The 25918-nt window shown below is 44.8% G+C and overlaps 1 protein-coding gene across 3 annotated transcripts in view; it reads left to right on the forward strand.

The window, feature by feature from the left end:
- The first annotated feature begins 9143 nt into the window (after window positions 1-9143).
- LOC114491563 (cytosolic beta-glucosidase) overlaps window positions 9144-25918 on the forward strand; it is a 100715-nt gene continuing 83940 nt past the window's right edge. For all 3 annotated transcript variants that reach the window (XM_036019365.1, XM_036019369.1, XM_036019379.1), the window contains exon 1: window positions 9144-9290. In XM_036019365.1, coding sequence (XP_035875258.1) covers window positions 9233-9290 — 58 coding nt within the window. In that variant the 5' untranslated portion in view covers window positions 9144-9232. The remainder of the gene's footprint in view (window positions 9291-25918) is intronic.

Below are 25918 nucleotides of genomic sequence, written 5' to 3' on the forward strand. Positions count from 1 at the left end.
TGCCCCCAGAATGGAATAGATGAGTACACGACAGTGCCGTCCTCTGGGAGACAGGGAGGGCAGGCTCCTTGGTGTGGTAGAGGGGCTGAGAGATGCCCACACCATCCCTGGGCCCACGATCTCTGCGTCAGCCACCCTAAGGCTGAAAAGCTTTACAGACAACTTTTAGGATACAAGAATCCTTTTTCTTTTTTTTTAAAAATATTTTATTTATTTATTTTTAGGGAGGGAAGGAAGGGAGTGGGGGGTGGGGGAGAGAGAGAGATATCAATGTGCGGTTGCTGGGGGTTATGGCCTGCAACCCAGGAATGTACCCTGGCTGGGAATCGAACCTGGGACACTTTGGTTCCCAGCCCGCACTCAATCCACTGAGCTACGCCAGCCAGGAAGAATCCTTTTTCATAGCACCCTGAGCTTACACCCTAAACCCACTTCAGGCAGCGGTTCCAGATGGTTCTCTCTCCATGAATCGCATGGCCCAAGAGAATGAAACGTTCCTTTGTTTTTGGCACACTCTTTCCTCCTCCCTATCCTTGTCCTTTCTCTACCCTAAATCTGTAAGGTATTGGAGGAAGGAGTGCCAACAATACGTTAGGAAAACTGTAGGTAACTCCACTTGCTCTTTGGGTTTTCCCTAAGGCACTTGGGGTAAAATAGGATGCTACTAAAACAAAGTTGGGAAACTTGAAGTAGGAGATTGGAAGATGATTCTAACCCTGATGGTTCGTTCAGGGATTGACTTGGTAGGACTGGCTGAGCAATTTCTCCCTAGGGTCTAGCATGGTACCTGGCTCATAGCAATTGCTCAATATTCATTTAGCAAATGAATTGGTGAATATGGAGAAAAATAGACCCAATGAGCCTTTCACATTTAGCTCGACAGGTTAAGACAATCCTTACTCTCAGAAAAGTTATAGATTGATGGGGAAGTCAGACAACTGAACACATTTTAAAATAAAATCCCACGAGTGTTATGATAAGGAGCACACAAAATGGAAACTTAACTTGTCCTAGGGAATGTGTCTTTAAAAAGTCACCTTAAGCTGGACAGTGGATGCTAAGGAAGATAGCCCAGAAAAACAGAAGTTTCTAGGCAAACGTGCATCATTGGTCAAGAATCAGTGTTGAGGAAGAGCGTGGAGCACGGTGTATTTGAAAAGCTGAAAAAAGAAGAGCTGATGAAAGGAACATGGGTGGGAAATACCAACAGGAGGAAGTGGAAAGCAGGTTGTGGGGGCTTTGTATAGGTCAGTTAGTTTGAACTTAAGGGTCACAATCTCTGAACAATTTCTGTTTTAGGAGGATGGATAAGACTGCAATAAAGTCTATTGGATGAAGAAAAAAAACTGGAAGTTGGGAATCCATGTGGAGCTTTCCAGTCTTGAGAGGATTTCTGTTCCCTTTGCACGGAGAAGAAGCCCCAGAGATGGATGCCACTTGACACAGGTAACACACGTGCAGGCTGTAGAGTCGGCAGAGCCTGGAGGTGGGCTGCTGTGGCAGGAAGTAGGAGGGGACAGGAGAAGGCTTCAGAGGGGTGTCCAGGCTAGGTGCTTAATGGTCTTTGATTGAGGGCCCTTTGATTGAGAAAGGTCAGGGTAGCGTCTCCTCGATTGTTACGTGCTATACAGAAAGCATTGCTCGCTGTTCCAAGTATAGTTCATCTACAATAATTTTACAATCACTGAAATTGTTTTTTTCACTTTGGTTTTATATTTTCTTTGGCTCCATTCCACTCTTTCATGCTTTCTTTCCAGATTGGGAGCCTCCAACACCTTACTTTATTCACTGTGGCGAGAAAATGCTTTTGAAGTTCCAAACCCAATCTCTGAAGTGAGATTAGCAATCAAAGATACCCTCAAATGTGCAAACACTCCTGGGATTTAGGTGGATTAGCTACAGGCTGGTCCTGAGGCAAAAGGCACACCTGTGCGTTGACACAGACGGTTAGATGGAAAACTAGTTCGAGGTCTGTATCCAGGCCTTTGAACTTGAGTGTGCTGTTGATGATCATTAACATCAGGAGGTGGGACTGAGTCAGATCACCTCCTTGAATTTTGTGTCTTACATGCTTCACTTACTGCAACCGAATTCCAGCTCAGTTTAACACTTCTCCAAATACTGCATAAAAACACAGGGTACTTTAGGTTGTATTGGCATTTGGTTGTATTGGTAGAGGATGCTCTGATTGGCTGAATGAGGTGGATGGAATCATTGGCAGCGGCACTGTGGAGAATTCCCCAAAATGTGTTGTTACTGGAACATGATACCATACTGTGGGTATTTGCTGGGAGGCCCCAGAAAAGGCTTTCGGAGGGCTCTGTCTCTGCTGACTGCCCTTTTTAAAAAAAAGATTTTACTTATTTTTAGAGAGGGAAGGGAGGGAGAAAGAGAGAGAGAGAAACATCAGTGTGCGGTTGCTGGGGGTCATGGCCTGCAACCCAGACATGTGCCCTGACTGGGAATTGAACCTGCGACACTTCGTTTCACAGCCCGTGCTCAATCCACTGAGCTATGCCAGCCCGGGCTTGCTGACTGCCTTTTATTCTTAGACCTTTGAGCGGTACCAAGTGGCTTCTGTGACTACTTGTATGACCTTGTTAGTACCAGCCTGTCGACACTTTGAAAGGCGAGCATTGTGGGGTTTGTTTTGAAAATTACTCAATGGTAAATCCTCACTTGTGTAGCAATATGCCTTTTTGAAATATTGACTGATGCACTGGTGTTGTTTTATATCGCTTTCACGATAAATCTTGTGGGGTAGATGGCCTTCAATAAATTAATGCAAATAATCTAATTGAATCCACTTGAGCCTGCCACTAATTAGCTCACATATATCTTCATTTCCAGGCTGGTGGTATGGGACAACGTTCCAGTCAGCTAGAAAAAATACCCAGCAAAGTTCCTTTGTTTGGACAGAGCTTTTGATATGTAGACATGCAGGTGAATGAATCGTGTATACTCATATAACACATACCTACTTTCATATATGTCTATGTATATAGCCATTTATCTGCATCCAGCCACTTGTATAAATACATAGATGTAACATACACATATATCTTATATACATACACATACATATATACACATGCATATATAAATATAAAGATACAGATACACACATATCCCAAATATATGTGTATACCATATATGAATTTTTTTGGTTGCAAGTAACAGGAAAAGCAACCCAAATAGGCCTAAACCATAAAGGAAATTTACTGGTCCTAAACGTTCAGTTCTTTCCATTTTTCCTTTGTATCCCAGAGCTATTTATGAAATGGCTGCCCCAAGCTTCCCCACCCCTGTGTGGTGGGAAGGGTCTACCTTTTTAGATAGTTTCTACTGAAGGGGGCGAAAGCGGCTAGCTCAGAAGCCCAATGTACATTTTCTCTTGCTGCATTGTTTGACTGGATGTCAAGGCCGCCTCTCATCCCGTCCCTGTAAAAGTGAGGTGAGATGCGAAGACTCTGATCAGCCTCTCACTGATCCTCGGGGATGGGGGACTATGGGGCGGGGTGCGGCGCCAGCCTCTCCAGGAGCCCATAAGCTGCTGCGGAGAAAGGCAGACACCCGGAGCAAAGCACCGTGCTATGAAGAGAGCTCTGAGAGCTGGCTGAATCCCGAGGGGCCCAGACTAGTGCTTGCTGCTGCCCCCTGGCTTGCTCCTAGCACGCACACGCGCATGCACACACACACACACGCCCCTCGGTTGTCAGAATTTTCACAAGCAAATATTTTTTTTTATAACTGGTTTACTTTCCGGACTTCATGTTTTGACAGATTCTGTCTACTAAGAAACCAAGAGCACTGTTATTACTAATTCATTTGTGCATTTTCATGCATGAGAAGCTGGTATTAGCACAATGAGTTTGTATAATTTAGTCTAAAGCAATAAAATGGACGTTTCAGATAGCCTGGGAGAGCTGATAGGAAGCGAATTTATAATTGCAATTAGAATTATTGAAATATTAAAAACAGCTTGATGACTCTCAGCAGTCAAGGGCCCTGTTTGGAAAGCACTTCCGTGAGCGCGCATCCGCCTTTGAGATCCGACTAGATCCTGTCGGCGGAGGAAGAGAGTCAAGATGAATAATCCGCTGCGAAACCAAGTGCAGGGTGGGTGGGGCGGGGATCTGCCCTTCGGGGGCTCCCCCACCTGGCCCTCCTTCTCTTTCCCTTTTACTTTCTCTTTCCTCCAGCGACATATCACCAAAGAGGCTCCCCTGCTGGAGACAAGTTATTTGAATCTGTGAAACTTTTCCCGTGGCCTTTTTATGAAACCTAGTCATTATTCAGACAGCATCTTCTTCGGCAGTGTCTGAATTTCAGTGGGTGAGCAAAGTAAACATTCAGACCATGGTCTGAGGTGGGCTGCTTGTGGGGTTGGTGGAGACCCGGGCTCCAGTGCGGTGACACGGAAAACAGGCTCCTTCCATCAGGGAGTTCCTGGGGCCTCTGTTTGCCGCAGGCGCCTCTGCATCCAGCGGGTGGATGAGAGGGGACAGAGGACAGAAGGATGAAACACAAGTGGCAGTGTGGGCAGATCCCAGTGACCCTGCCTGGAAGTGGTATGTGTTATATTTCTCTGCCCACACTCCCGGGACTCGGTCACACGGTCACATCTAACCACAGGGGCTGACAGGTGTGGTCCAATCGTCGGCCCACATGGAGAAGGAATCAGGCCTTGGCTCTTGGCTGTCTTCGCTGCAGACACAGACATGCTTATTTAGAACTGTGCTTTTCTCCTGACGCAGGTACACGGGAACATTTTGAATGCCAGGATTTCTGACTCTCGGCATTTCAATTTGGGAGGGTCAAAGTCAGGACTAATGGGGCTGAATCTTTATTGAATAACAGCTTGTTTTGCAGGTAACAAAGAAAGGTTTCTGCAAGGTATGTGTATTCATATAGGTATTACCCAGAGGACACTGTATTTCTAGTCTCTTAGCACTCCTAGGACTTCTAGAGGGCATACCCGCTTTCGAAACTATAATGTAAGACACTCGTGTGTCCATCCAGCTTGGACCGTGGGTGGTCGTGGCTGTCAAGGGTGGCAGTGTTTGCTGTGCCATTCCCAGGCAGTGCCCTGGAAAGTAATTTCAAAGAGATTGCTGTGTGCTCCGGGGGAGGGAGTTGAACCCAAGGCTTCGGCTTTGTACCCTGAGAGGACCCCTGTGCCTCACAGCGGAGAGTGAGTGGGCTTGTAGGGACCAGGGCAGGCGTGGGGGTTGGAGAGCGGGTGTCTGGGCGCTGATCAGTATGGACCAGTGCTGCGAGGTGAGGGAACGGGGGCACCAGGCATCTTTCCTCAATGCGGTCTTCGTAAGACGGACGTTTTCTTGTACGGCCCTAAAATGGGTTGGGGGGGAACTGAAACAATGACATATTAAATTACCAGCCAGCCTTGCTGGGCAGGACCATGATATCAGACATCTTTCTGTAGAAAGAAAATAAAGAAATAAAATAATTTTTTTCTTGCCCAAGATGGCTGCTGCCAATTCATGCCTTACAGCCACGAGGGCTTCTGTGCGGGGAATGGTAGCGGAGGGAGATCTCCGAAGGAGAGAAGGTGCGGAGGGGCGGCGGGCAGCCGTGCGGGGGCCTGCGCGTGCCAGGGCAGCGAAGGTTCTGCTGGGGCTCCCGAGACCTCTCTGAGCGCCCACCAGGTCAAAGCTCTTTCTGTCATGACACTGAGACCCGTTTGCCTTTTTCGCTCTCATCTCTTGCTCCGTGAGTAGGCAGAAGAGGCAACACAGCACATAAGAAGCAGACGGGAACCTCCACCTGTCTCCTAAGCCAGGCATGAAAAAGATTTGCAAAAATGTAAAACCTCTCCTCTCACTAAATGTTGTTTTTTTTTTGTTCTGGAGTATATGATTATTTTTCATAAAATATGTTATTTATGTTCACAGGTTTTTCATGCTATTTAAAAAGAAGTCATCAGTATATATTATTTTTAAATCTTAGTTTTAGTTTTGAATAGAGTAAATATGGCTAAACATAACCCACATTTCATCCTGGCTGGTGTCGCTGAGTTGGTTGGGCCTCATGCCACAAAGTGAAAGGTCGCCAGTTCGATTCCCGGTCAGGGCACATGCCTGGGTTGCAGGCCTGGTCTCTGGTTGGGGTGCCTGCATGAGGTGACCGACTGATATTTCTCTCTTACATCAATGTTTCTTTCCCTTTCTTTCTCCTTACCTTCCCCTCTCTCTAAATAAATAAGTAAAATCTTTTAAAAAATATAACTCACATTGAAAAAAGTCTCTTCAAAGGCCTCAATTATTTTTAGGAGTATAAAGATGTCCTTATGCCAAAACTCTTGGCAAGTCTATGCTAGAGAATTATATCAGAGCTGAAAAAAATTACGTTCTCCCATTTGTGGCCAAGGAACTTCAGAGAATGGGGAACGCTGAGGGGGCAGAGTGACCTTTCTGAAGAAATTCAGCAGAAGAGCCATAGCAATTAGCTGGGGGTTGCTGGGGCAGCCGGCCCCTGGTGGGAGAACTAAATCTTAGTAACACTCTGCACAGCGGCTTGTAAACCTAAAAAAGTTGCAATGCTGCCATCTAGTGGTCCACATGAAAATAATGTAATATGTGTTTTTCATTGAAGTTACAAGGATTGCTTCAGAGCTGAACCGCTGACCGTGAGGACTCAGCTTAGTAGTATGCCCTGTATGTTTTATGTTTATATCCCTAAACATGTACCTTTAAATGCCTTCCTCCATTTCCCTTCATATTAACATCTTTCCTCTTGGGGTTAGGATAACCAGAGCGGGTGAGATTTCCACCTAGTTGTACCTCGTTCCAACCTTGAGTTCCTGTCAGGACAGGGCAGGGTAATTTAGTGCTGACGTGAGGGAACTGAAAAAGCAACTTTTCTCGCTTTGATTTTGCCCATCCTCTCTTATGGGTATTTAAAAAGACAAACTTTTTCGCCCTGGCTGGCATAGCTCAGTGGATTGAGTGCGGGCTGCAAACCAAAGCATCTCAGATTCGATTCCCAGTCAGGGCACATGCCTGGGTTGCAACCCACAGCCCCCAGCAACCGCACATTGATGTTTTTTTCTCTCTCTCTTTCTCCCTCCCTTCCCTCTCTAGAAGTAAATAAAATAAAATCTTAAAAAAAAGACGAACTCTTAATCGTGGATCTGCGCTGGAGATACAGAAAAGTTACAAAGACAGTACAGTGTGGCCCTCGCCCGGTTTCCTCTGTGGCTGGCATTCCGCGGCACTCTGGGTCACACACTGTCTGGGTCACACACCGAGTGCCTGCCGGGTGCGTCCCACATCCAGGCACCAGACTGAACCCGAAGAAAGAGAAGCTTGGGGGACACAGCAAGGTCGCATAGAAAAGGTCAGGACTGGGACGGGCATCCGTCTTTGCAAGAGCCGCATCGGAAGCTAGAAAGCCACGAATCCATGCTTTCCAATTTCTGAGCGAAAATGCTGTCCGTCACCAAACGCCATGATACACAAATGCAGATCAAGCGCGATGTTAGAATGAAGACAATTCTAGAGCTACAGAGTTTCAAAAAGTGTACCTTCCACGCCCCTTTCATCAGAACCGAGGACTTGCTTCTCTGAAGGGAAGGAGAAACAAAGAGGGGGAACGCTCAGGAGACAGGGAAGGGGGCAGCCGAGGCAGCTAGCTCGGTGGCTGCTGAAAAGCCATCAGTGCAGAACGGAGCGGGGAAATAGAGGCGTTTAAACAACCCGGAGATTTATAGTCTGGCCAGATTGTTTGGGGATGAATTAGTTATAGGTATAGAAAACTAAATATAAAAACCAGATCGTTGATTAGCCCCAGAGAAAGTACAAAGTTACATGTCAGCAACATTTTATGCACGGCTGAATTTTGAACCATGTAGAGTCATAGGAATGTAAATAAATATTTCCTTAAACAGAAAAGGGAATCTCATCCTGTTCGGTGGATGGAAAAGAGAGGGAGAGAGAGAGAGTGAGGGAGAGAGACAGAAATTGAAGTAGGATTTTCTGCTCATATCCAGAAGTCCGTAATCATCATGGGAAATCTGGAAACAAATTGAGAAGCACCAGCCTGTTATTTAAACCACGTCGAAGTAAACACAGTGTTCTCTCCTTGTCCGCAGTTTCACTTTGCCTACCCACAAGTTTATGCACAAGTTTAACTTGTTTCAGTTAGCTGCCCTCAACCGTGGCCTGAAAATACTAGGTCAAAAGTCCCAGAAGTAAATAATTCATATATTTTAGATTGCACCCCTAAGTAGCAAGAAGAAATCTTGCGACGTCAGGCTCTGCCTCGCCCAAGAGCAGACTCACCCCCTTGTCCAGCATCTCGCAGTGTAGTTGCTCTCAGACCAACTGCCGTGGTGCCACGATGCTTGTGTTCAGGCAGCCCTTATTTTACTTAAAAATGGCCCCCCAGGCAAGAGTAGTGCAATGGTGTGCCACAATGCCTGTGGCATCCACTTCCTCGCGTCACGTAGACTTTGTAGGGTCTGGTATCATCTCAAGTGGACAGGTGAGTCCAGTACAGCAAGGTGTTTTGAGACAGATGACACTCACGTACTCTTATTAGAGTGTATTGTTGAAATTGTTCTATTCCATAATTCATTATTGCTGTTAGTATCTCACTGTGCCTAATTTATAAATTAAACATTATCATAGGTATATGTGTGTATAGTATACATAGGTTTCAGGCATTTGTAAGGGCGTCTTGGAATGTACCTCCCTCAAATAAGGGGGGGGGTGGGTGCTACTGTACCAGAAGAAACAGTTGACAATAGTTACTACTAAGGAGTGCAGGTTAGGAACTGGCAGGGATTGTTTAAGGGAAAATGCTAGTAGGATTGTGTGGCTGTAAAAAACAATGCCCATGCAAAAAAACAATGCCCATGCATTTCATTCAAAGGCAAAAGATCTGATGATTGGGCGACCTGTGGAAGCAGGGACACATTGGCTCCCAGCCCACCCGGCTCTGTCAGGAGCAGGGAGTGGTGGCTTGGAGGAAAAGTGCAGTGGCTAGCTTGCTCCACTGGTCCAAAGTTTCTTCTCCTTAGTAAGGCGGTGACCAATCAAGTGGGAGCCTTTAATCTGGCCCTGTCTCCTCGGCACACACATTCTGTGACCCCTGTCACGGGTGAGGGTTTACGTCTTGTTGGCGCAGGGGCTGGGCTGCTCAGACTTTTAAAGGGTGCAGTGCTCTCGTTGACTGTGTGTTCCAGGTCGCCAGCTGTCCTCCTGCAACTATGGCTTTCCCCGTGGGCTTTGGCTGGGGGGCGACCACCGCAGCTTACCAGGTGGAAGGTAGGAGAAGCTCCTTCCCCTTTGCAGGGCTGGGATGAGTTATTTTTAGAGGGTTCTGCCTGAGAGGGGCATGGGGTGGGGCAAGGAGGCAGAAAGAGGAGGAGGAGGATGCACAGCTTCTAACCATGTAAAAGAAACCAAGTCCCTTTTCACACCGCAGGGGCTCACGGTCTGTGGTCCTCTGCTGAGCCCCAGGGTGGTGGCCATGCGGGCTGAACCGCAGGCTGCTGCAGTGTTCCCGCCAGTCCAAGCATCCCCTCAGACATCTGTGCACATCTGTTCGCCGGCTGTTCTGGACTTCGGTCCCTGGTTTCTTCCTCACATGTGCCCTGGCGCCCCTAAAAATAACATTTTTTCCCTATTGGCTGGAAAAATATTGGGTAATTAAAGAGGCTGGCTCTCTAGGAATGAAAATGAGGAGATGACCAAGAGAAAGGTCAGGCAGATCAGAGGGGGGGGGTCACAGAGACAAGGAGAGAGAGAGAGCTGGGGGGGACGTGAATAGAATTGGGCTCTAGAAGCAGCACAGCAGGGCGACAGTGATGATGGGCCCTGGAGCCAGACTCCCTGGACTTGGGGTCTAGCCCGACTTTATTATTTTTATTCTCACCCAAGTGTATGTACTTGAGAAAGAGAGCAACAGAGAGACAGAGAGACAGAAAGAGAGAGAGAGAGAGACAGAGAGAGACAGAGAGAGAGACAGAAATGTGAGGGAGAACCATCTATCAGTTGCCTCAGACCTGCTGTTGTGCTGCTTACCCTCTATCAGCAGCTTCTAGGGAGGGACTCGAGCCCACGTGCCTGCTGTCTGTGTAACTCACACAGTGACTTTGATATGTTTGCTTGTTTTCCCCTCTTCCCTATCCTTTTGTTCTGAATCCCAGTTCAAGCACTTAACTCGCTGAGTGACTTTGGGCAAATAACTTGTTCGTCTGTTTCCTTATTTGTAAAAGTAGGGAAGTGGTCATGCCTGCTTGTCCTGGAGATCAAACCAGTTCGCCTGTGTAACTGGAGCACAAGAATGCCCGGCACCCGGCACCCAGTAAACAGCAACAACAACGTCATTATTATTAACTCTAGTATTATGGTAACTATGACCAATAACAGTATTATTGTTGTTCTTTTTTCTGGCTAGAGTCTCTCCTACTCTGCACTAACAGGTGAGTTATTTGTCTGCTCTACCTTGTGCAAATGCTCATTTCTGCTTTGGACTGAAAATCAGAACATCACCTTCGTTGCTCCTTCTCCCAGCAGCTGCTGGGAGAGTTGCTGTTTCAATCCCCTTCCACCTTTGCACAGACCACACATGCAGGGTATCGACACGTGGCTTTGTTAAATCGATGCAGCCTGGGAATCCTTGAGAATCTTTGAACTTTTGGGCCACCTTGGCCTCTGAGAGTCTGCAGAGCCTTTGGAGGTCCCAGACACTCAGCAGAACTGAGGGCCAAACATGAATTGTACTGGTTGGAAAGCAGAAATATAACGTTTGGGTGATGTGTGACAATAATGTCTTATAAAACATTACCGTGCATATTTTTCCACTGATTTGCAAAACACAGTTGTCTGTGTAGGTATCTTTGCTTGCAAAGATACCCTCTCCAGAGCCCTGAGTGATGAACTAGCATGCTTCACTACTTTCCCACTCACCTGTGTACCCGCACCACAGCCCTGGAGTTATCTGGGCTCCGTCCTGAGGAAGAGGAGGCACCGCCAGGGTCTTCACGGGTGGGGCTGGCTGAAAGGGGCAGGACAGAGTCTTCTGATCATTGGGTCCCCTAGCACACTGACCACTCGGTCGCGTATTTCTCCAGACCCATGGTTCTTCTTCCTTCTTCCTGTCCTTGCTCATATCCTTTCTGCCACCACGCGGGTGACTTCTCTGTTTACAGTTTTAAAGATGAGTTTCACATAATGCTTATTATATAAGAGTTCTGTGTGGAACCTTGAGCCTTTTGGAGGAAAGCACAATATAATCTAATAAGTATTAAACACATGGTATAAGAGGAGGAAAATTACATGTTTCAGGTGGGTTGTAAAAAAACATTGTAAAACCTGTAAAAATGTATTTATTAGATTAGGAGACAGGGAGCAAGTGCAGATAATCATCATTTTATAGAAGTGAGTCTCATGTAATATTTCTTTTTTTTTTAAGATTTTTTTAATTTATTTTATTTTTAGGGAGGGAAGGGAGGGAGAGAGAATGTGCGGTTGCTAGGTGTTATGGCCTGCAACCCAGGAATGTGCCCTGGCTGGGAATCGAACCTGGGACACTTTGGTTCCCAGCCCGCGCTCAATCCACTGAGCTACACCAGCCAGGGTTTCATGTAATATTTCAAAGTACAGAAACATTCCCACAATTTTTAACCCTTTGCAAAGATGACTGACTCCACCTCTGCTTGTGGCTGGAGAGTATGCGGGGCACAACACAGCAGGTAGCTCAGTGGCATTTTATCTACTTTCTCCTTGGTAAGCTGGGGAGGAGTTATGCAAATGACATTTAGGACCCAATTCTACCGCCCTTGTGAGCTTATAACTGCCAGTGATGTCATTCCTCTGTGCAGAGGAAGGGCTCCGCAGGGTGAAAATGCTCTGTAGATCTCCACAAATCCTTCACAAAGCCTCCGCTGGTGGAATCTGGACTCGTGGTTCCCAAGGAAGCAAAGCCCTCAGTTTCATGAATGCCATTGTCAACTTCGAAGCCGCAGTGGATACCAATCTCATGTTTGGACTTCGATTTAACTTTGACTTCGGCTTTACATGGGCGGAAATTGGGGTTGACCTCAAACTTTGGCTATCTATCAGTCTTGGTGTGCCAAAGATGAAATTATATAGTTAAGAAATTTAGGCTTAATTTTGCACTAAAAAATGGGAGAAGAAATAGGGCAGCTGAAATAGTTGGTTTTGGGTCCGGTCTGTGGTAATTCCATTGAGGCGGTTTCTTTTCTGGGGCCTGTTCCAAAGTCAGCCGGCCTCCACAGACCCGAGCTGGAGGCGCATTGCAACTGCCTGCAGCTGCTGTCAGCACGGGTCTCATATTTCTTCAGGCTGCTTCCTGTGTGCTTCTCCCATTCAACCAGTCTTGGCTGTGCATCTTGGTTCCTCTATTCTGCTAAGCCCTTTGGATTTAACGTCCCAGTCTGGGACTTGATCTTTTGGCTACCCTTGGTAGACTTCTTGAACAAGGCTCACCTATTCTGTGTCTCAACCGCCTAGGAAAGAAGGAGAGAAAACACTACGAGCATGGTGGGCAGGGAAAAAGAAAGAAGAGAGGTCAACATTTTTCCATGAAATTTCTCAGAGCCTTAAAGTTGCTATGATGGAGACCACCTTCATTTCTTCCCTCCAGCTTCAAATTTGAGATCCACAAAAAAAACCCCTCAAATATCGGCTCCTTTTCTGATTGTGCAATGAAAGTATGTGGCTTCATTGAAAGAAAATGGACTAAAGCAGGGATGATATTCAATATGTGTCAACTGATACAATTACCAATCAGATGCCAACTGCAAACAGTAGGTGTAGAGTAGATGCCAGCTGTAAACCCACATTGTTTAATGAGAATGGATGCCCTCTGTGAACAGCCCATTCAGGACAGACTAGCAGACCCACTGGCAGAACACCTCTGAATTCTTACCAGCCACCTTCAGTGTGAGAGTTTATGTTGTAATTCTTTGTTTTACTTTATCAGACAATTCAGTACTATTTTCTTTCAGTTATCTAGACATTATTTAGTAAGTGTGTTCTACTGGAACTTTATTTTTTTTTGTTTTCTGCTTTGCTATGGATTCTTTAAACAAAATCACTGCCATTTCAATGGCGTTGTGAGAAGGAGAAGAATGAAACGTGTGTGCTCTGTTCCCCATCTTGAACTGGAAGTCGCTGTTAACACGTGAAGTATATGGAAGTGCCTCATGAACCACGAAGTATCATTGAAAGCTAACAAATGAACCCTCCCCCCTCTTCTTACCATTATCATCCTCCTCATCATCTCTACCACATCCATCCTCTGGATGTGAGACCTGAATGTTCTAGTCCTATGCTTTTGGAGGGGGATAGACAACATGGAACTTCAGACACTGTAACAAGAGAAAGGGGGATGTTCAGACAGTGAGAGGAAAGCCACAGTGAAGGAAGCCTGCGTGAAACCTGAGAAAGACGGTGTGTCCAGGCATCTGCTTCTGAGGTCAGCTGCTCTAAGCCATCTGCACTTTTCATCCATTTCTTGCCTCCTTTAATTCTTGACAGGCAGACTCTCCATGTACCACACGTCCCCGTATCTCAGCCGGCTCCCAGGGCAGTGCTGGAAGGCTTCTGCCGCCAGCACTATCATCATACGTGGGTTCTTCATCGGTGAGGGTCTCCCTGCTATGTGTCCATTTGCACAGTTCTAAATACAAAGTGGATATCATATATTTGGAAACAAAATGTTTGTATTATGAAGGCAACTCATGATAATTGTACAATATTGAAAACATATAAACAAAGAAGAAATAAAATTTTAAAATTAGCCAGAGAGTTACTTTCAAATTTTGAGTATGTACTTCTTGTCTTTTTCTATACCTTCACAGACTCACAGGCACATATACCCTTTTATTTTTGATTGCTCTAAGAGGAAGACCCTATAAGTGGTCTTTGTTTCTTTAAGATACTCATAAACATCTCAAGAAGCTCTAACATGTCTGCCTCCTTTCTATTCTTCTGGGGCCCATTCTTCCTTACCTGTCTCTCTCTAGTTACACAAGGATATGACATGAAAAGCTAAATGCGAGTCCATATATTTAACTTGGAAAAACAAGAAAAAAATCTTCCACTTCTCAGTAATTTGGAGTGTTGGCTCTTTATATTGTCCTATGGTTTTGTACGTAACTGGTTTACTTACCACTAATTTCATCAGCTAAGACAGGACATTTGTGTATTTGGATATGTGGCAGCGTTATACTGGGAAACAAAAGGAGTTACTTGGGCTGGTCCTTCCCGGGCCTACACATCTGGTAGGGCTGCTTTCCAGGTAAGTTCACAGATGCCCAAGGTTGAGTGATTCTTTAGAAGTTATGAGGCTGTCACACCATGCCTAAGCTAGAAACATGGACTCTTGCTAGTCTTTTCCTCTTATTACCTCCTTTATTTAACCAATGCTCTTATTCTATGTTCTCTAAAACTCTTGATTATATCCCTCTTCACCATGACTATTGATTTCCCTTTAGTTCTGAAACTCACCATTCCGTGGGTTCCTAAAGTCTGCTTCCCTCCACTCCACTCTGCTTCCGTCTCTCTGGAGCACTGCTTCGAGCATGGTCTTGCAAAATCCTGACCACATCCACTTTTTGAGACAGAGAATAAACCTTGAAATGAAACAGACTAGGTTAGAACCCTGACTCCTCCACTTGCCAGTTGGGTGGTCTAGAAAGGTATCCAAGCTTTGCGTGCCTCAGTTTCCTCATCTGTAAAATGAGAAGAGTAACAGTGCCTATCGCAGGGTTGTTGTAAATATTAAATGTGTTTATGAACATCTAATGCTTGGAGCAGTGCTGGACAAACTGTCTGTGTTCAACACACTTTAATGATCATTAAAAAAATTATTTTCTTCTTGCATGGCATAAAAAAAACCCTCTTTTACTTCTGACTACATCCGAATTTTATGTCTTGCTTCTTCTCCATCTGTTCTTTGACCAAAACGAAGTACATGTGGTTCTTTAAATGTGCTGTGACCTTCAGGTGCTGTCACACACACTGCCCCCTCTGCCTGACCACACACGCGGCTGTCGGCCTGAGCAGGGACCAACAGCGGACAGAGATCCGGACCTCCTGACTCCTAGGCTGAGCCTTCTCCTGCTCCAGCACACTGCCTCTTGCATATCCGTCCTTCCTGCCACTCCTGAGTGTGCTCCTGTGAGCTTGGAGGAGGTACTAGGGGTTGGGGGTGAGGTGGGGCCAAGGGAAACCCCAAAGAAGCATTCAGTACATGTGAAGAGTCTATTCTTACCTTAACTATCTGCAACAACATGGATAATGTGCTTTTTTCCCCGAGGGCATTTGGAGGGAACTCCACGCTTCTAAAGATGACTCATATCAGCAAAAGTGCTGATGTGGACATTGTAGCGGAGCCTCGGTGTTTTGGATGTCATGGGTGGTCACCTTGGGCAGCAGCTGGGGCTCTGTTGTTTTCCGGCTGCTGTGCTACAAGGGCCTCTGCCTGGAGGGGCCCTAAACCAGCTGAGCAGGTCTAGACCGGCTTGGGCTCTTTCTCCAGGTGCCTGCCCTTCCTTTCATTAGTGTGAATAATCAGAGTGTGATTGTCAAGTATGCCCGGGCCAAACACAAGGGCTTTTAAAATTGTCTGCTGTTTCAGGCGATCCAGGCCACTGGTCCCCCTTCCTTAGCATGGATAATTGAGAGTGGACTGGGCTGAAGAATGTTAAGCAGAACCAATTGACAAAATAAATGAGATTTTAAAAATCCTTTACATTTTAATAATAGAAAAATCTCTAACCGAGTATACTTCTTTTTATTTTACATCTAAGAAGAGCCTATTTTATATTTTGAAACTAAATTTGTTTAGTTTTCAGTTGATTCAAAGGAAGAATATGTTTTCTATGATGCAACCATTTACAACCTATTTAAAATGTATACTAATTACAATATGTAATTAATAGAGGTAGGGGGAAATTTTCCAATATAGACAAGAGGTTGGCCAGTTTCACATTCAATGTCAAATCTTCTTATGTTTCAACTAGGTTGGCACGAGAGGATAGAAGTCACTTCAGATTTCTCAGAATTTCTCTCTTGTTAGTGGAGACTACAAGTCTTTGCCCCTAATGAGCAATCATCATGAGCAGAAGGGCATTTTTTAAATGTATATATATATGATTAACAGGATTCTGATTCCTGGGAATGTCTGATCTCATTCACTTCTCATTTTCGTCCTCTCATGTTTCTCCACGTGTCTTTGGATGCAGGGAGAGCTGTATATGCATGGCACTTGGCTGGGGATCCAGAGAACGTTTTGTCTAAGGACAATTCTTGTAAATAGGAGTAGGTATCACTGAATATCCTTCAGGTGTGCAATGAGATAAATCACTCTGGGGTTTGGCTGGGGAAATTGGAACAGATTGTAAGACACAATGGTGAGTTTGTGGGCAATTGACTCAGAAGCAAGGCTTTTGAAACATCACCTATTTTTATGTTGGGAGTTACCAACCTAAGGCTTAAAGTCTTCCCCAACACCCCCGAATCATCATTTAAATATAGGTGTTGAGACGGGGAAGAAAGTAGCTTATTTACTGTAAGGACAATGGCCTTCCGGTGCAGTCCGTGCAGTCCATCCTGCAGGTGCACACTTGGGGGCCGTTGAAAGAGTAACATTTTCTCGGGATGGTCTATTCCTTCATATATCTTGTAAGTTATTACCCAAGTCTAAATTGCAGGCACATGTGGGCATGCACGTGGGCCCCTCCAGCTAAGGCTCTGTCACGTGAGGAAATGTTATGAATGGGTTTGAGCATTCCCTACTGTGTTTGTGTAAAGACCAAGATAAGGGGATGGAGCTGATGGGGACTCTAATGTACCCTCTGGGTACTCACCATGCCACCAACTTGGCAAATGTGGGCACACAATAAATTCTTGTCACCCAACTGGTTTGCTGAAGTGCGAATGGGGGGGTGGGTGGTTCTCAGCATAGATACTGCACAGCTGAAGCCAAAACGTCTTCTAGAGTCATTTCAGGACATTCCCTTGGGCTCAAGTAAAAACCAGGTACAACCATACTAAGACTATGCTATGGTTGGCTTGCTGTTGATGATGACTTCTGTCTTGATGGGAGAGAAATCATGTAAGATTCGGAAAAGGTCTGTCTCTATGTCGCACTGGAAGACCTGGGTTCTCTGGCTTGAGTTAATAATTAAGTTAAATGAATGTTTATTTGAATTACTACTATGTAGCTCACCCTCATTAGATATTTATTTCCTGTGGATAATAGAACCTGGTGGTATAAAAAGTAAATAAATTGATCGTTGGAACTCAATATTCTAGTGAGGAAGACTAAGGTATAATGTAACAATTCTAACAGTAGACAGACAAAACACTATCAGAGGATAGGTGGGAGGGGTGAGGATACAAGAATAACATCAGGGGTGTCTTATGGGCATCAAAGTTGGGCTTTGAAGAAGTTTGTTTTGTTTTCTTCCCAAGGAAAGACATAAGGAAGGGCATATAAGCAAGGGAGACATTTTGAGCCAAGGCACAAAAGCATGAATACTTATGTTGTATTTGCAGAGTGATATGGTCACCTCCAGGGAAATGATTTGAATTCCTATACTTTAAAATGTATTCGAATCACCTGGAGCTCTTGTTCAAGTGTAGATTTGAGGGGCATTCTGTGAGGCTGTGTAATAGCAGTATTTACAGATGGGACCTAGGAATTTAAATTTTTTTACAAGTGCTCTGTGTGGTTGTGAAGTAGATAACTCTTGCTCTGAGAAAGCCTGCCGCAGGCCATGTTTTCTGACGGCAGGGAGACTGGCAGGGTTTGAGGGTGGAGAGATGGAACAGGTCCAAGTTGTGATGTATGTAAGGTACCAGGCTAAGGAGATGGTATTAGGGCATGTGCAAGAAGTTCTTGATAGCCATGAAGTCTTCTTAAGCAAAGAGAATAATATGATCAGGTCTGTATGTTAGAGTTTGCCTGCAGAGTGGAGGATGCACTGAAGGATGGAGATGGGGAGGCTAGGGAACCATTCTCAGGTAATGGCAATAGATGAGGCACACAAAGATGAAGGTCAGCACTTGGGTGGAGAAAAAAAAACATAAAGAGACATCACTGAGGAAGAACCAGGATGTGTTCACGAAAGCAATGCAGGGTGTGAAGAAAATAGGAGGAAGACTAAGTGACTCTTGTGGTCATAATTTAGGTAGCTGGCCGGCTGACGGTGCTATGAGCAGGAATAAAACACCCTGGAGATGAAGGAGGTTCAGAGTGTGTGTGGTTAGGTCCAGTCTGGTTTGCGGTTCCCTTGGGGCATTTACGTGGAAATGCCTGGGAGGTGGCTGGAAATTTACATCTCCATTTCTGGATGGATCTGCTGGTAGTCACGTTTCCAGCTGAGAGTCAAGTGATAATGGAAGACAACACTTGAACTAGGGTCCTAGAGGAATATGAAAAGAGGAGCAAAAGTTGCAAATTCTGGGTTAAAAGCTGAAAAGAATTGAAAGACTCAGAAGGAACCCACATGAAACCAACATTCTTTTAGGATATTGAAATGACTAGAAAGAACTTTAGAAACCTTACAGTCCAGTGACTTGAAAACCTTTTTTTTTTTTAATGCGCAGACCTAGGTTTCCAAGGAACATGTAACTCAGATCTCTAACAAAACAGATGCAAATGGAGCGTCTGTGGCTGGAGGGGAGGACAGCAGAACTTGTGCCTACTCCCCTAGCATTTCCCTCTCTATTGCTTTCCCCCCATGTCGCAATTCTTGAGTCCTCTCCAGGGAACATGGTTTCACAGCATGGACACACTTTCCTTATTTCATAGAGGCAAAGAGATGGATTGACATGATCGATGTCACGTAACTTATTAGTGACAGAGGGCCAACATGATGTGAAAAGCCTCACAAGAAACAAAGCAGCAAAAGGCAACATGGGACCTGCAGCCCAAATGAGTGGGGCAGAAAATCTGGGCTTCCCAGGGAGGGGATGATTCTAAGTAGTGCTGCCCAGGCAAGGAGTCACAGAGGCACTCAATTGTAGACACAAAAGGAACATTTAGGGATTCAGTTTCTGGTCCATCTAAAAGTCAGAGCTGAAGGTTTGGGCTGGGTTGGGGAAAGAGAGCCTTTTCAACTTCTATGAAGTGGAGGCAGTTGTCAGATGTATTACATCCCAGTTATTGCTCAAACCCCATCCAAATTCCAGAAGGGGCACTTTAAAGATGGGGCACAGGGAAAAGTCAGAGTGAAGGACAGAGTAGCTTTCCTTCCCATGCGGGAGGGACTTGTGGGGCAGCAACTTGTTTGGGAGGCAACGTCTTGGTAACTTGTCTTAAGGTTATATTAGCAAAGCAAGTATATTCTTTTCCTTAGAATGCATATTTATTTAAGAAAGCTGCTTTTTGGGGGGGGAGTTGTGGATGGAACACCCCTCTATGCTGCCAGTGGGCATACAGTAGAAAACTATTGGTACCTACCAGTCAGTCTTTAACAGGAAAAGTCTGGACAACTGTATTTAGGGGGTTGTTTTGAGGCATCAGCAGAAATCTGCCAAAACTGAAGACGGACCTGGTGATTCTTGGGGGACCTTGAGGAAAGTCAATTCATTTATGCTTCAAAGGAACCTCAAATTGTTCTAAATGGCATTTGCTGTTATCAGAGAGTTCTGCTCTTGAATCAGCAAGCTGCTGCAAGTTCCAAGCTGATGTTCTTTCTTAGAAAGATGCGTATGGGATATAAATCTTTTTAAGTGCATTTCATTGTACCAATTGTTTTGTTTAGAAAGAAAGCCCATTAGGTTGTTATTAAGTGGGCTATTTAATGGTGTCAATAAATTCTAAAATTGGAGACTAGGTATTGTTATTTGGGACGTTTTAATGGTTCCGATTGTCTAAGTTACTTGGCTTTGTCTTGTTTGACCTTTGTTTGTTTTAATGGCTTGGAAAATTTCCCCAACTAAACCAAGTTTATGGAGTGACTCTCCATATATGCGATACAAATATGGAAAATATTTGAATAAGTTAACTAATGGTATTTGAAAGATTGGACCCAACCGATATAAGCAAAGTGAAATAGATAATTGCAAATTTTAGAGGAATCAAAAAGTTTAAATAAAAATTTATTTTTTTAAAAAGGCTTAACTTATGATGTTTATTATTTTAAATATAATTATAACCATGTAATAATGATTCAGAAAAAAAGACTGGAAGATTAGGCTGTAAAATGTTAATAGAGTGGTAATATCATCTAGTAGTTACTAGCACCTACGAACAACTACTGTCTTAGGAAAAACAAGACTTCTAATTTGACTTTCACAAGCAATTGATCTTGATTTTTTTACTTAATCTCTCTGTGACTTACTTCCCTCTACCTTTTAGAGGTTATTGGGAGTAGAACATAGAGTCATTTAAACAATGTCTTAGCAGAAGGCCTGGAATTTTTTGAAAGAACTCAATAATTGTTAGTCTTTCTTATCATTATCCTCACCACCATCACTGTCACCACGACCATTGTCATCACTGTCATCACCATCATCACCATTAGGTGGTGTGTTTGGGTCCATGCCAGGATGAACCCATGCCCGGATGACGTTGGACATGCATGTGTATCAGGGGAAATGCCCATGAAGAAACGAGCGGGAGCCAGGAGAGGCTGGGATGCAGACATGACGAGTGACGAGAGTGGAAAGGGAAAAAGGAAGTTTGAGGGGAGCATTTAGACTGAGGCACAGCGCAAAGGAAAGTTCACAAGGTCTTGGGGGGAATCCTTGGTCCAAAGGCACCTGCCAGAAGAGTCACAACTTCCCGGGACCGGCTTGTCCTAGCAGCTTTGCCATGCTGGGCGCTGGCTGGCATCAGCCCGGGGAAGTGCGGCCCTGTGCGCGCCCTGGCACTGTCACGATTTCTGGGCCCTGCAGCTGGGGCCATCTGCCAGTGACACTTTTCCAGGTTGGGGGTTTGCGATGTGTGTTCCTAAGTCTGTCCCGGTGGTAAGCGATTTAAAAAATCTTCTCATTTTTCAGTATTTTTAAAATTTTCTATATTCACCATGCACCCTGCCAATATTTGGAGGAAGAGGTAAAATGAATTCAAACTGTATTCTCTTTTGCTTGGACAAGCTGAGCCGTTTGAGACCGGCCCACGTCTCCCAGCGATTCCCCACTCATCACTTGGCTTAACTGTGCTGCTCTGCTGTTACTGCCATGAAAAGTTTCCCTTTTCTGATCCAACTTTCATTTCCACTTAGAAAATGGATTTGATTAGAGAGTAAAAGTTTAAGCGTTTGTAGCAGGATTCAATTAAAATAGGTCATTCTTGGGGCTCCGAAAATGGTAACTGGCCTTGGGCAAATTGGAACAAAAGTGATAAAATTCAATTGGGTGCATCACCAACATTTAACATCTTTAAGGAGGACGGTTTGCCTAATAGATTCAATTTGGAAATATTTAGTGCAGGTCATCAGCATAAGCAGCCAAAAAATGTGCTTGTTTGTTTGCGGCCCCCTTTAGGTTGTAGCCAGGATCACGGCACCTGCACTCTACTCTGCAAAATAAACAATTTGTCGTGGGACCTTGGAGAAAGTCAATTAGTTTCTGTGACTTTACCAGCAGGTTAAAAAGGAGATTGCAATATTGGTGAATAATGTCCTTAGAGATGTTTGCATAAAAGATGCTTTGCCATTGTAAAGCATTACTGAATATTTATGGTCTACCAGACTGAGCCAAATGGCCCAGAGGAAAGAAAATACAGTCAGATTTGTGTAAACCTTGTTCAGTGTCCCAGATACTTCAGGATGGGTGCTCTATATGTGAATGAATAAATAAATTCTGTAAACATTATCTTAAATTTCGAAGGTACATCAATATTATCTGGGGTGTTAGCCAATGCGGCTGACCTATGGCATTCAAATGAAATGTCTGCCTCCAGGCAACTATTTCAATCTTCTAAATATTTTTTAAAGCCAACGGCATCGACAGCAAGTAATGTTTTCTTCGAGTTTGGTGTCTGCAAATAAATGCAAATTGTGTCTTTATCTAAAACCTCCAAGATACTGTCTCTCATCCACGGGGTTGCTCTGAGAATTCCCAGACTGAAATTGTGTATCTTACGCTTTTCTTTCCCTATTTTTTTTTTTATAAAAGCGTTTTCCTCGCTGTCTGCACAGTAGTTTTCTATCACTTTATTGTGAGAAAGCTGAGCCTCAAAGAAATAATTAAAAAAAAAACAATAAAGCATTAGCCGCGAACACCGCCGGAGGACTTCATGGATCTCACCGAGCCTCACAATGCGGATGTATTGGGATGTGCAAAGGGGGTAGGAGACGAGAGGCGCAGAAGCAATTCGTCGGGATCGGGTCACTGCTTAGCCTAAATGGGTTCTGCAGGAGAATTCATGAAACGTGACAGTGGGCCAGGAGAAACGTGCTGTGACATTTCAGATTCCCCCGCCTCTTCTAATGAAGCATTCCAAGTATATAAGGAAACGTAGATCGCATACAGATGGGTAAGGCCCATCGGTACCACGGGCAGACCCGTGTGCGGGGAGTGGAGGGTTCTGCCCTCCTCGGGCTGGACTCTGACTCAGCAATACCCCAGGCTGGGCGCTTAAATTTCTGTGATACATTGATCCCGAACAGCATTTTTTTCTTTTTCTTTTTTTTTTTTTTTTTTAATCTTTTTTTTTTTTTTTTTTAAATTTTATTTATTTATTTTTAGAGAGGGAAGGGAGGGAGGTAGAGAGAGAGAGAGAGAAACATCAATGTGCGGTTGCTGGGGGTTATGGCCTGCAACCCAGGAATGTACCCTGGCTGGGAATCGAACCTGGGACACTTTGGTTCCCAGCCCGCACTCAATCCACTGAGCTACGCCAGCCAGGGCTAGCATTTTTTTCTAAAAGACAAAGACCATAGCAGAGTGGCCTTGTGACATAGCCTGCCATTAAATGCATTTGGATATATTGCACGGATCTAAATATGCCTTAGCAAGTCTCAGAAGGTATTTGAAAAGGTAAAAATTATGTATAGGAAAAGCTTGCTATCATGGGAATGAAAAGAATAATACTTCCCTGGTTGGTGTGGCTCAGTGGATTGAGTGCCAGCCTGTGAACCAAAGGGTCACTGGTTTGGTTCCCAGTCAGGGAACATGCCTGTGTTGTGGGCCAGTTCCCCAGTATGGGGCATGCAAGAGGCAACCACACATTGATGTTTCTTTCCCTCCCTTGCTCCCTCCCTTCCCCTCGCTTTTAAAAATAAATAAATAAAAGTCTTTAAAAAAAGAATAGTACCAATAGCAATGAAAGCTGCCTTTTTCAGCAGCTACTATTTGCCACCATGCCAGATATTTCACCCATTTCCTACATAATTACTCCAGTTTTACAGATGAGAACACAGGATTCAAAGGCGTGAAGTTATCCAGGGTGACTTAGTATGTCGGAGCTCTAGACATTTTTTTTAGTTACAGCAAAAAGTAAATCCCCACATCCCTAATTAGGCAGATTGTCAGGGATCAGTTGGTGGGTTCAGAATTCTCTAGGTGCCAATATCTGGATTTGACCCACCTCTCTTCGGGACCAGTTCTCCGGGTCTGACACACCCCTAGATGGTCTCACTTCTCTTGGGAAATGGGGACAAGGATTCAAACCCCGGAACCAGGCCTCAGGATCTGCAACACGTGTGATCCCTAAATACGGTTGGGAGGATAAAAGAAAGATCCGCTGACTCTGAAGCCTGTGATTTTCATTTGTCAAAGAAGGATGTCATTAGCCCATTTTCACAAATGCCAAGTTTAGAGAGGCATTCTAGGAAACACATCAAGATGGAATTCATTAAAGTAAAACATTTGAATTTCCCTGACAAGCAGAATTGATTTTACCTGGCCCAATTCATAGAAGAGATTCAGGGAGCTCATGTTTTGGCTTAGTTATGTTGTACAATAAAAATCTGTGTTTTTTGGTTGATAAGACGCAAATGAAAATCAAATTAGTGTTTATAAAATTCTGGGGTTGATTTGCCTCTGGAACCCGGCCAGGCAAATTCCCAGGAGTTGAGGAGTTATAGAGTGTTCTTGGTCTCACGTGATGTCACTGGGAAGTCACAGATTAACTGCATAGGACTCTACAATTTTCCTGTAGCGGAGGGAGGAAAGAGTTAAAGGACTTAACTCAGAGGGTGTTTCCTCTGGGCAACAGCGGTTTGGATGCAGGGCATCTTTTGCACTTGAAGCACTGACGTTTGATCTCTTGTCCTGTAGTTATCAGAGAAAATTATTATTGTTACTTTTAAAGGGAAACAGACAAAAGGCCACAGAGAAAAGTACTTGCCTCTGGGGGACGGCTTTGACAAGGCGTTTTGTCCAGGGGCCATTTGTTCCCGGCTCCAGGTGCAGCCAGATTGACTGCTGAATGCTGGCCTCAGGGGAACCTCGGCCCTGTGTGTGCCCGCAGCTCTCCCTAGGCCCACCCAGCAGGTCTGGGTGGTCCCTGGCCTGGAGAGCCAGTGTGGGCAGCTGGTCCAGAAAAGAGAACCAGGGCTGTGGTCCTCAGGGAGGCCAGGAAGATCAAATGCATTCTGAAAGGACTAGCTCCTCTCAGCTCTCTTCTTAGGGGACACACTATAGCTTAGAGAAGTAGATACAAAACCTTTTTATCACCATCAACACTGCACTGCCTCCTAGCGAGTCCATCCTAAATGCATCAACGCCAGTCACGCATCCAGTAACTTTTCTGTACAACTCTGCCAAGAAGGGTTAACCCAGGTATTACTGTCATTTTCATCTTGCAGACGTAGGAACTGAGGAACAGAGAGGTCGAGTGGATTCTGAAGGTCACAAGTACAGTCAGTCAGGTGGAGAGAGAAGCTAACAAGCAGAAAGGGCCATACGATGTAGTTAAGAAGAGCGCAGTCCCGGTTCGGTTGCAACAGCTTACAATGTTAGCTTCATCGGTTACCAGTGCTGTGAGTTTTGCCAAACCCTTAAACTCAAGGAGAACTCAGATTCCTTTACATAGAGACGAGGACAATAGCAATAGGAATAAAATCCGTGATGGGGCTCAGGACATGGTACCCCCAAACACGGCACCTTGGAAGCTGAAGGAGTTTGAGAACACAGCAGTAACGGGAAGGTCACTGTGATCCTCACCCCACCCTTCTTGCTTAAAACAGGTGATGAAGCAGTCATGTGAGAGGTGCCTTCTGTGTCCCCGAAGGAAAGGAACATTCTTAGCTCTGAAACACAGAGACACTGAGAAGAATCTCAACAAACAGGCCTTACTAAGTCCCCCCCCAATTTGCTATATTACCTAGTGCTCCCTGCCCTATCTTAGTCCTCCGCGACTGCCTGCTCTTCATCACTTCTGGCACGAAGTGCACAGATCTAACTATTTCTTTGAGTTTTCATTCCCTGATATTAAATACATTTGAATGCTTTTCTCCTGTAACTCTGTCTTAATCTTCAGACCTAGCTGGGAACAGTTAAGAGGGTCAAGGAAAACGTTTTTCTTCCCTACACATGTAGAGTGCTTGTAAGGGCTCAATCAATGATACCTACTATTACTATCATGAGGCTTTTTCCAGTATATGGTTCCATCCTTTTAAGTGGGGCCCAGAGGAGCATGGTGGCAATCAGAAGCTGAAGGTCACTTAGATTCACACCATGTTCTGATGGATGAAAAGAATAGGAGAGGTTCTCATTCAAAGATCGAGGAGAGTGATCCTGTGCATTAATGGCTGCATGCAAAGACACTAATGGAAAGATAGAAGTAATTGCATCAGAATAGGAAGGCAAGAGCCATAGGACAAAAAGCCACAGATGTTAAATAGGACTGGAGTCCCTGCAGAGGGACGCTGAGAAGTCTTTGCAGCTGAAGATACCGTGGTTGTCAGAAAACGGAAGACACAAGCACAGGGCTGGTGTCCAGGAGGTTGCGTCCCAGA

Source organism: Phyllostomus discolor, chromosome 1 (genome assembly GCF_004126475.2).
Source record: "Phyllostomus discolor isolate MPI-MPIP mPhyDis1 chromosome 1, mPhyDis1.pri.v3, whole genome shotgun sequence".
In the NCBI taxonomy this organism is placed as follows: domain Eukaryota; kingdom Metazoa; phylum Chordata; class Mammalia; order Chiroptera; family Phyllostomidae; genus Phyllostomus; species Phyllostomus discolor.